Source organism: Phocoena phocoena, chromosome 20 (genome assembly GCF_963924675.1).
Source record: "Phocoena phocoena chromosome 20, mPhoPho1.1, whole genome shotgun sequence".
NCBI lineage: Eukaryota > Metazoa > Chordata > Mammalia > Artiodactyla > Phocoenidae > Phocoena > Phocoena phocoena.
In genome coordinates this window covers 41,247,602-41,258,944 of record NC_089238.1, presented here as the reverse complement: position 1 = coordinate 41,258,944, position 11,343 = coordinate 41,247,602, and the positions used below count along the sequence as shown (strand labels likewise).

The 11,343-nt window shown below is 55.0% G+C and overlaps 1 protein-coding gene across 1 annotated transcript; it reads right to left on the bottom strand.

The window, feature by feature from the left end:
• Nucleotides 1–372: 372 nt before the first annotated feature.
• Nucleotides 373–10,066, bottom strand: PLA2G15 (phospholipase A2 group XV). The gene is made up of 6 exons (XM_065898948.1): nucleotides 9,952–10,066; nucleotides 6,336–6,492; nucleotides 3,838–3,956; nucleotides 3,489–3,587; nucleotides 2,886–3,110; nucleotides 373–884 (listed from the first exon to the last, which is right to left on the bottom strand). Exons 1-6 carry the CDS (start codon nucleotides 10,064–10,066, stop codon nucleotides 373–375), a joined length of 1,227 nt encoding a protein of 408 aa, XP_065755020.1.
• Nucleotides 10,067–11,343: the final 1,277 nt, after the last annotated feature.

Here is an 11,343-nt window from a genome sequence, read left to right as displayed (position 1 = left end):
ACAAGAAAGCTGAGGAGCCAGGCCCTGGTGGGCGAGTGTGAAAAGGCCACAGGGGTAGGAGGAACACAAGGCCCCAGCACTGGGGATTGGGGCCAGGTGCCAGCCAATCCACCTGCGGAGCCAGTCCTGAGGTCACAATTCCACCATCAGCAGCATTCTTTCCAAGGGTCCCTCAAGTAACTTCAGACTGTCTTCCTTCCTCATTCCCAGAGAGGAAGGATAAAAAACCCAGCATTTCCCCACTTCACAACCCAAGATCCAGGGCCTTAGGTGATCAGTCACAAACTGCTCAACTCATGGGCCATGGTTGCCCCACAGGCCAGGAGAAGCAGTGGTGGCCAGCCCATCCCAGAGCCCTGCCCAGCACAGGAATCAGGGCCCGAGGAGCACGCGTTTCAGATAGGCCAGGGTAGTGGCGTTGGCCAGCATCGCGATATGCTCGGTGCCCGGCAGTGCCTGCAATGACACTTCTTGCTCCTGGCGGCCACACCAGGCCTGGCACTGCAGGGCGCTCTGCAAGTTCACAGTGCCATCACCATCACCAAAGCAGATTTTCGGGTCACGGTCCGGGAAGCTTTCATAGTAGAAGGAGTCTGGCGTAGGGACACCAGTGCCGTAGAGGCAGTGCAGTCGCACGCCAGGTGGCACCATGGCTTCAACCAGCCCCTCCGTGTCCTGCCGCATAAGCCAGCCGTCTTCGAAGCCGATGTCCTGGAAGAAGCGGCGATAGTCCTGCAGCGTGTAGTTGGCTGTGGGTGTGTGCACGAAGACCTTTTTGGGTGACCAGGTATAGTTGTAGGGCAGCAGCCAGCTGGTGGAGACGGCAGACCGCTGCTGCTCCCGGATCTTCAGAGGCCCAATGACCGGGATCCGGTTGTTGTCTCCTGCGGATAGAGGACTCCAGTCAGTCTGTGCTTGGGAATGCAAGCCAGCTGGGCAGCATGCTCACCGCCAGGGCCCCTGCCAGCCCCCAGCCCGGGCCTGGCCAGCACTCTGGCATCTCTATGCTGTTAACATGGTGACAACTCCCCTATTTCCCTGTATTTTTGCTCTATCTAGGAAGCACATGACCAAGATTTGTTTCTTTCCTTTTGCATTTTGTCACCAGGGATTTAGGCAGCTCACACCCACAGGGTGATTCATGGTAAAAACAATACCTTCCCCAGAGCACTTATCACCCAGCCTGTGGGTACTGACCTTGTCACAGGTGAATCAGCAGGTGGGCAGCCCAAAGACACAGTCACAGTCCTCTTAGTCTTTCATTACATTGAGCTATGTAAACATTTTTCCCCTTCCTAGGCTCAGACCTACATCCAGCCAGCCCTGGTCTCATCCCACCCACCTGCCTGGCACTGACCTGGGCAGCCAGGCCTGCAGGAGACAGGGCAGGAGGGGAGGCTGCAGACAAAGTGAGAGTCTTTCTTACATAGGAATGCCAACAGCACAAACGCATCCACCAGCCAGTGAGATCGCCAGAGGATGAGCTGGAACTTGGGAACAGGGGCCTCTGCCCTGCTCAGGACCCACAGCCACCCATCACCCCACCACTGACTGCAGGCCTTCAGCTCTGCCTGTTGGGGCCTGGCTCTAGGAGCCGTCAGGAAAGGGAACTCCTAGCTAAGTGTCCACGACTACCACCCATCCTGTCCCACCCCCACTCCCAGACTGCCAAAGCCTGACAGCAGTCTCCCAGAATCTGAGGCAAAGCTCTAACTAAGGCAGGGGTCCCCAACGCCCGGGCCGCGGACCATTACCAGTCTGTGGCCTGTTAGGAACTGGGCTGCACAGCAGGAGGTGAGCAGTGGGCTAGAGAGTGACGATTTACCTACTGCTCCCCATCACTCGCATTACCGCCTGAACCATCACCCCTCCCAAGCCCGCCACCCCCTCCGTGGAAAAATTGTCTTCCACGAAACCATTCCCTGGTGCCAAAAAGGTTGGGGACCACCGCTCTAAGGGGACTCATGGGGAAGCTCTGAAAGGGCCAGTACCTGAACTCCACCATGGTAACCTGTCTCAAACTCAGAAGGGCCCACATCTCTCCTTTCAGGTCCAGGCTGGACAGAGTAGGTAGCTGTGATGAGTCCTCACTATAATTGGATTCACTGTCCAGCTAATCCAGGGTGACGACTGGGAGAGGACTGATCACAACGATCAGGTGACCAATAAGCAGGTCAGGCAGTGGCAGTTACTTGAGGAAGAAAGCTCATCAGATGCTTGGTACAGCCCTGGCTCACATCCAGTCCTAGCAGAGGGAGGAAAGCCCTGGGGCTACAGCTGGTATGTTCTAACAGTCCTGAAAAGGCAGGTGGATTGGGGAGGAACAGGGAAGGAGCTGGTTTTCCCAACTGCCAAGCAAGCAGGCCCAGACAAATCTGCACCTGCTTCCTCTCTGTGTGGCCCACAGAGGCTCCCCGCTGCCACAGAGGGAGGTGTAACTCACAAACAGGAAACTGTAGCCCAGCCTTCCTTCTCTGGGGTGAAGGTGGGGATGAAGAAGTGAGGATGGGGGTAAGAGAGAGGGAGAAGGCTCCTCCAGAGAACTTTGGATCAAACCAAGTAAGGCCAGCCAGGACCAAGCTGTGTGTGTGTGTGTGTGTGTGTGTGTACACGTGTGCCCTATGACCAACGGTTATGCCACTCCGTGTACATGTTGTAAGAAACCTACACAGATAACAAGAGTCATCAGCTGGAGAGGTGAATTTAGAAGTAGTGTTATATTCTCTTTTAGAAAGAGATGTTTGGAAAAGAATACAACTCTGGATAAGGAAGGGTCCTGACCCAAGAGAAGAGACGTGAGGGTGGCCCAGGAGGCCACTGTAGAGGGAAAGAGAGTGTGCCATCTGATACCAGCACCCCCCATGCTGGGCCAGGCAGGGTCTTACCTGAGGCCAGGACGCGCAGGGTCTTGGCCACGCCCCCCCAGGGCGGACCCAGTGCCACAAAGGCATGGATATACTTGTCCTTCCAGGCCTGTGGCTGCTGCTGCAGAAAGTAGAGCGTGTACATGTTGCCCATACTGTGGGCAGCCAGCACCACGGGGCCCCCATACAGCTGGTGCATCTCCTCGATCATCTCGCGGAGGGCCAGGAAGTAGGGCCCGTTTTCATCTGCAGGCCAGAGCCAGGCGGGGGTCAGGCAGGAAGGGTCCTTGGGCCTGAACCACTGACTGTGTCTCAGGCCAGACCCAGGACTAGGTGGGTGGGGAGCGTGTGAAAATCCAGGTGGGGAGGGTCTGGTTTCCCCTCAATTTCCATGAAGGGAAAAGAAGCTCCTTTTCCCCTCCTCAGCCTCATTATCTCTCCCCAGGGCTCAGAGGCCCAGAAATCCTGGGCTGAGGGTGGGGGAAGGACAGGACCTGTGATGGCTGGGCTGGATGCCAGAGACACGGGAGAAGGGAAAGGCCCAGGGCCTTTGGTGGCTGTGACTTCCTCCTCTCCACCCCCCTCCCGCATGACCTCAGGGAGGAAATGAGAGCAACCACTTACTTGGAGCTCGGCGCCAGTCATAGGGGGCCCCCCGGACGTCCTCACCTCGTGTGTAGCCCCAGCCCACAAGGCTCTCCACCATGGTGTGGAAATAGGAACCTATAGACATAAATCCATAGAATCAGAGAGAGTACAGTCGTTGTCAGCTGCCCACACCACGCCTGCCAAGGAGACTGTGACACCTACAGCCGGGAGATCCCCGAAGGAGTGCTATAGGGCTCTGTGCCCACACTGATTAGAGATGGTTCACAGGCTACCCCCACTCAAACCAACAGGGCTCCTCCCACTCTCGGAGTCCATCAGAACCTCCATCCCCATTCCCTGGGGGCCATGAGGAAGGGCTACACACCCACACTGCTTTTGCTGGGGTCCAGGAACTCCAGTGAGAAGGTCTTCCCAAAGCCAGGGACACGCACATCCACACCATCAGGAAACTGGGTGGTGCGGGACGTTCGGTTGTAGACCAGCCTGCCAGGAGGGGATATTGAGCCAGTGACCCAGAGGTGACACCTAAGTTGGTGTGTCCCAATACTGTCTTGTGTCCTGAGCCATATTCCCTTCCCATCCTCAGGTCTGGTCAGATGTATAGGGGAGACCAAAAAGTAACAAAGCAAATTTGTAAAGCACAGATCAGAGTAACCACATCCAAATGAGGACCCCACCAAGGCTCACTCCAGAGACTGATTTCAGGACCCCTGTGAGGCAATATTCCCTTCTCCTCAATGTCACCCATACTGTCTAATGCAGGTCTTAGATATGGTTAGAGAGGGGTGTGGCTGCCAGGCCTGGCTCCGCCATGAACATCACACTTGACCCCAAAAGGCAGGCAGCCTAACTTCGCAGGCTCCCATTGCTCCATCTCCATGGATCCAGCTCCTGCCACCCACCATAACACAACACAGGGCAAAGGAGATGATGAATGCAACACACAACAGAACCAGACAGAGAAACCCCGAGCACCTGTGGCTGCTGCGTGACTGGGTGGGCAAGGCCTGGAGACATGATGGGGACAGGGTGGTGGAAGACAGGAGGAAAGCCTTGTGCCAGGCCAGGAACCCTGCTCTGGCCTCCCTTGATACTATGGAGGCAAATGTGCCTGAGAAAACACAGGCTAGACCTGCAGTCCCCAGTTGTCCTGAGTCCCACCCACCCTTAAAGATCAGCCACAGAAAGCTGACAAGATACCCAACACTGGCCCAAATAAAAGTCCTGGGGACCCACTCTCTCCAGGGCAATCTGTAGATCATCCCAATGGCCACTCAGCAAAGTTCTAGAAAGCCAAAGTACTCTATGCTGGATGCAAGTCTAAACAGGTCAGGGCCCAACAAAAGTAGATAAGCCCCTCTCAGTATCAGCCTGTACCTCCAACTGGCAATACCTGAGACCATGCTTCTGCAACAAAAATAGAAATGCGGATCAACATCCCAGAAATAACCCTGATCGCACAAGGAGGAGGAAAAAGTCAACAAAGCAGGGGTCATAAACAACAGGGAAAGGCAGGGTGCCCAGAGAACCAGCTAGAACCAGCTAGTGTGTCTCCAGGGGAAAAAACAATCTTAATTTGAAAGACTCCATTCAGCTCAAATATTTATTGAAAACCAATTGTGTTTCTGGTCCTACAGCTTTAAAGATAAAAGAGACACAGTCCCTGCCTTCAGGGAGCTCAGGGTGGGCAGGAACCTTAGTTCAGAGGCACACAACTATGGGTTCAAATTCTAGTTTGTCACTTATTAGCTGAGTGACCCTAAGCAAGTTTGTAACCTCTTTGAGCTTCCAGATTTCCTCATCTGTAAAACAGGTCTAAAAACAGCACTTGTTTCACTGGATTGCTGTAAGACTCAATGAAAGAAAGTATGTAAAATGTATAGTGTTTGCATTCAATAAGCAGTAAGTCTCATTACATGATTATCTTATTATGGAAGAAATATCCTAGGAAACAATGTTTGGCAGGCAGGGAATGCAGGTTAGAGGAGCAGGCATGTGGCCAGGGGGAAGGGGAGCTTAAGAGCTCTGGAGATGGACTTCCCTGGTGGCAAAGTGGTTAAGAATCCACCTGCCAATGCAGGGGACACGGGTGCAAGCCCTGGGCCGGGAAGACCCCACATGCCGCGGAGCAACTAAGACCGTGTACCACAACTACTGAGCCTGTGCTCTAGAGCCCGCAAGCCACAACTACTGAGCCCATGTGCCACAACTACTGAAGCCCATGTGCCTAGAGCCTGTGCTCCGCAACAAGAGAAGCCACGGCAATGAGAAGCCCACGCACCGCTCGCCACAACTAGAGAAAGCTCATGCGCAGCAACAAAGACCCAACGCGCGAGCAACGCAGCCAAAAATTAAATAAATAAATTTATAAAAAACTAACACACAAACAAAAAGAGCTCTGGGGATTGGCAGGGAGACTTCACAAAGAAAGCAGGCTTGGGTTTTAAAGAGTGAATGGGAGGGAGTTTATCAGGCAAAGGGTGTAAAGGGTGATTCCAGGCTGAAAGAACAGCAAGTGGAAAGGAATCCCCAAGCAGCTGGAGGGGGCAGGTGTGGCCAAGTCAGAGGCAAGGGAAAGGGTGGGGGCCAAGGCGAGGCTGTGAATAGGGGCTGGAGCATAGAAACCACAAATAGGGCCTGAGGCACTGGAGAGGGTAGGGACAGGAGCAGCAGGAAAGGGAAGAAAGTTCTGTCTGGGAGAGTGCCAAGGTGGTGTGGACCAGACAGAGGAAATGGGAAGGGAGAGAGGTCAGTGACGCTGAGCCTGAGATCTCTTGAGGCGCAGGTGAGATAGAAATGGGCTCTGGAGGCGTCTCTAGACCGGGTCAGCGAGCAGCGCCCCACCTGTGCCCCAGCCCCCACCTGATATTGTCAATCCAGCAGTCAATGATGACAGGCAGCAGCAGTTCCAGGTTCAGCCAGAGTGTGAAGTAGCTGTCTGTCCTCTTGGAGCAGAGGTAGTGCACGACTGTCGGCTTGTCCAGCTTTGCCTCCAGCTGGTTGCCCAAATCACCGGGCACTGAAGGGGGACATAGAGCATGAATGAGACCCTGGGCCTGGCAGGCTGGAAACCCAAAGGCCTTCTACCCACGGCTATCCCAGGCTGCAGAGTAGGTGATATCTGTGGGGCTCCTAGGCACAAAAGCCTTTCTGTGTTCCCCATTTCTCTGATTACAGGAAATAGGCTTCATTCAGCCTCCATGACCTTTCCTGAGTTCCAACTGGCAGATTCATGCAGTTGTTAATTAGGGAAGGGAGGGGATGCAAGACAAAGGAGAAACAGTCATAGAGAAACCATAGTGCAGCCTTGGGGCAAGGTCCTGGTTCCCCATCAAGGGATACACACACACAACAATATCTTTGAGCTGTTTTGCAGATACTGAAACCCCCACCGGTACGCTGCAGACCCCAGACACGCTGGAACCAGAAGGTTGATGATGTTGACTCCCACTCACCTCACCACCAACCGATCAGAAGAATGTCCATGAGCTGATCACACCCTCTTGAACCATTACTATCAAACTTCTCACTACCCTCTCCAAGTTGGGACACACAGTTTTGAGGGCATTAACCTGCTGTGGCCCCCTTTGCCTGGCAAAGCAATAAAGCTATTCCTCTCTACTTCACCCAAAACTCTGTCTCCGAGATTTAATTCAGTGTCGGGGTACAGACGGTGGTTTCGGCTTCATAGGCAGGGTCTTGTATACTCTGAAAGAAGGACTGGGAAACAGGACAGAGCACTGGGCCACTTAACCAGCCAAAAATAAATCCAAAGAAGGCACTCCAGGATAGGCTCTGGAAGGGGGCAATGAACAGAAACAGTTGAGAGAAGCAGGCACCTGCCAGCCTACTGAGGTCCTCAGGGCTTGCTAAAGGCCAGAGCCCAGATGCTAAACCCTTCTAAAGGTTCCAGAGTGCACCTCACCGGGAGGGCCCTAGCATCTTAGCACACCTGTGTTGGAAATGACTCTCTTGAGGCAACACACCATTCCAGCTACAGCCCAATGGGGGTGGGTGTGACCAGGCTCCAAGGATGACTTCACTCTACTTATTCAGTCTATACAGAGGCCTGGGGCCCTTGTGACACTCAAACCCATCCCCTGCTCCCCCCTTGCTTGACTGCCTAACATTCAAGGCCCTTCACAGTCCATTGACTCCCAGTGACTTTTCAGGCCTCACCTCCTCCCACATGCCATTCTCTTGACACCTTCCAAACCCCATTTAGGATCCAGTGTTTGGCTCTCTGGGGCATTCGCTGGCCTCCAGCTGTGAACACAGCCCTGCAGAGGACAAGCTCTCCTTGTACACCATCCCACTGTGTCCTCAGTGCAGCCATGGGAGGGAGGTGTGGCACCTGCATTCACCTCCCTTCATGATGTGGTGCAGAAGTGGGGAGTCCTCAGCATGACAGCCTCTAGATGAGATGCTTGTGGACTAGACAGGGCAGTGAAGAAACCTTGGTCACTGTTTCCACCAGAGAGGAAATAGCTGAAAGAGGAAGTCATCTGATCTGCTTTGCCTGGATACCCTTTGCCTGGCCAGGCTGTGTGGCCTCTAAAAATACCAATGGTCACTTCCTGGGTCCCTCTGTGCCTAGAACTAGATAAGAGCCATCCACATGCCTTTCACCTCAAGTAACACTGGGAAGAATATCCTTATTATGCCTACTTTACAGATAAGGAAACAGGCTGGGAGAGGTGGAAATAGCTTGCTATAGTCCCTTCCCCCACCCAGGGCCTTCAGTATCCCTTCTCTGGCCTCTGCTTCCTCTACCACCAATTTGAGTCCCACCCACAGAGACTGGTCACCCTTGGATGCTGATCCTCTGATGGCCAAGGTTAGGTCCCTGCTCTGTGTCCAGGAACAGCTTGTCTGCTGTCCACCATGGGGTTTCCCAGGATTAATGCCAATAGCCTCATTCTCTGAGAAGCTGGGCAGGTTACGATTCCAGTTGCTCAGTGCCTCTAGGTACAACCCGAGGCTCCTCTGCTGTGATCTAGGATAACTAAGAACTGAATGAATTAATGAGTGCATTTAGCACCAATACAGGTGAAAAGGCCTAGGACCAGTCCGGTCAGAGACCACACACTTCCCAATGCCACACCCTTCATACTCAGTACTCCTTAGGTCCACACAAGGCTCCCTGCAGGCCCCCAAGACAAAGTCCAGATGACCCAACCAGTCACGAGCCCTGCACCATCTACTCCTTCCCCCACTCCATTCCAGAGAGCCTGGACTGCTTAGCTCCCTCCCTCTGATACGTAGTTCCCTCTGCCTGGAACTCTCTCCTGGACTCAGCTCCAGCTGTGTACTCCAGGAAACCTTTCCTGACTGGGTCAGTGGATTCTCTGTGCCTGCCCAGCACAGACCTCACCTCTGGGAATCATCCTGCAAGCTTAGGGAAGGCAAGGCCAAATCTGCCCAAACTCCATGGTGAACCTGGGCCCAGCATTCCCTGGGAGCATTTCCTGGCCCAGAGCTCCTGGTGGAGGACCCCTGGGATCACACTGCCTGCTAACCCTACCCTTCTGTGATCTGCATCATCCCCATTAAAATACTCCCAGCAGAAAGAGCATGGGGGTCATGCTGCAGCAGACTCAGTATGTAATGTATACCTCGGCATGCCTCTGCTTTTAGGAGCCCTGGATGGCCACCAACACACTAGCTCTTCGTGGGAGTGATGGCCTGAATGAGGCACCCAAAGACCCCAAGACAGGGAGGTCTCATCCCTGCCACACCCACCACAAGGAAATACTACTGGCTCCTGGACAGTTGCCTGGGCCAGCAGCAAGGAGGAGGTAGGCAGGGGAGGTTGCCTAGCCCCAACATAGCGCAGTCCAAGTAGGTCTGGCAGGAGTAAGGGTACAGTATGACATCTGTTCATAGCCATTGTCTCAACCCCTTCCTCTGTCTATAGCCATCCTCAGATTCCCTTGGGCCTCCTCCCTCAGGCCCAATGCCACATATTTGGTAAGTTAGGGGAGAGCCCTGGTGGCAGGTTAGGAGAGCAATCCTTCCCCAAAGAGCTCCCTTTCAGTAATGCCCTCTGAAACGTGTCGGGCTGGAAGGGTGGAGGGAGACAGCGTCCAAGCCAAGCCCAAGTCAATGCCGAGGCCCCTGGGGGCCAACTCCGAAGCCACCCTACCTCCTACCGGCCCTCAGGAGTGGGGCCAAAGAGCCTAGGTCTTTCCAGCTAACAAATGGGGATGAGGCGAGGATTGGGAATGAGATGAACAGGCGTACCGATGCGCAAACGGCTGGTAACCCTCCCACTTACCCCCATATTCTATAGGGTAAGATGACAAGAGTTTGACCACAACCGCGCCCAGCATAGCAGGAAGTGGACGGGCCGACCCAGATGACAAAACAATCATACGCTCCCTCACCCCGTGCTTAGAGCAGATGCAGACAGCCCCGCCCGCACCCCATCCAGCCGGACGCACGAGCGAACGGACCCACGACTGGACGCGCGCCTCACCCAGCACCACCGGTGGCGGACGTCCAGCCGTGAATGCCAGATCTGTGAGCATAAGGACTAACAGGAGGCCACTCGGGAGCAGGGCGGCGCGGTGAGGGCAGAGGCGGAGGCCCATGGCAGTGACCGCAGCTCCAGCTCCGAGGCGCGGATTCAGCTCTGGGGTCTCGCGCCTAGGCCCTGGCAGCGGCGACGCGCTTAACCCCGCCGCTCACAGCCTTCACAGAGGCCGGACCAATCAGGACCCGCCTTCTGCAAACGGCCTGCCAATAGGAACTCTCCTTCCCAGTCGGAGTTCGCTGCCCAGCCCCTACTCATCCCTGGCCAACTCCCTTAACCGCGCTGCACGCCGAGCGCATCGATGTACCGAGGCTCAGCCTGGCTTTCGCGCACGCTCTCAGCTGATCAGACCCAGCTCGCGTCTGCTGGGTACCCAGCCCAGCCCTCGGTACCCTGAGTCCACGCAGCGCAGCCCTCATCCCCGATTCCTGGCGCCTCCTTGACGAGGGATCTAGAATGCGCCGGGCTGAATGGGAATTCAGTGTCCAATGCTCGCCGCTACTGAACTACCCGGGTCAAAGCAAGAGGAAGAAGGGGAGAAGTGAGTCCCAGGCTGTTCTTGAGCATAAGGAGACTGACCAGGACCTTTGGGCAACTCCCAAGTCGGTTCTTTGCACCCTGCCCCGAGGGCATCTGGGTTCAAGCTACACTGGCCCAGGGGCCACCTGCTGTCTGCCCGGGAAGGGGCCAGATCAGCGTGTTTCGCTTCCCAGTGAGAGTTCAGTCCGCCTGTTTCAGGGTCTGGAGTGTAGTATCACCCACCGCCCCGTGCACGCGCGCGCGCGCACACTCACACACACACACACACACACACACACACACACACCCGCCGACTAAACAGTTTGCTCGCCGGGTTAAGAGAGGGCTTGAGCCTCAATCCTGTGCCAGCCCATCGGTTAGTTCCCCTGAAGACCGGAAGGGGTGTTGGGACCTCATGTCCCCCTACCACTCCCACCCCACGCAAACCGGGGATCCAGAGAGGACACAGACTCTCTGTGCATAGAATCGGGGGCGGATAGAGTGGGCAAAGATTTGACAACCAGTAATATTCTGGTACCATGTGTCACTCTGGAATAGGGTGACCAGCATGTTTGGAGACTGGAGGTCTTGATCCTTCACACACCCCCTCCTGAGAGCCAGTCAATACCCTGGTCATCCCTGGCTGGTCCCAAGACCTCTATCCTGCCCCTTCCTTCCTCCCTCCCTCCTTCTCTTCCTTCCTCCTTCCCTCCCTCCCTCTCTTCCTTCCTTTCTTCCTCTTGGTCAACGGCTGACCGTTTCCAGCCTCTCTGCAGTGACCCTCAATGAATCTACTCACCATCTTGGCCTGCCCCT

What these genes read in the sequence shown, in the direction of transcription:
- PLA2G15 (XM_065898948.1), bottom strand. Translation starts at nt 10,066, where the DNA reads ATGGGCCTCCGCCTCTGCCCTCACCGCGCCGCCCTGCTCCCGAGTGGC. An exon ending in TGCTGGATTGACAATATCAG is followed by an intron (nt 3,957 to 6,335) that starts GTGGGGGCTGGG and finishes CCCTCCTGGCAG; the next exon opens with GCTGGTCTACAACCGAACGT. An exon ending in TGACTGGCGCCGAGCTCCAA is followed by an intron (nt 3,111 to 3,488) that starts GTAAGTGGTTGC and finishes TCTGGCCTGCAG; the next exon opens with ATGAAAACGGGCCCTACTTC.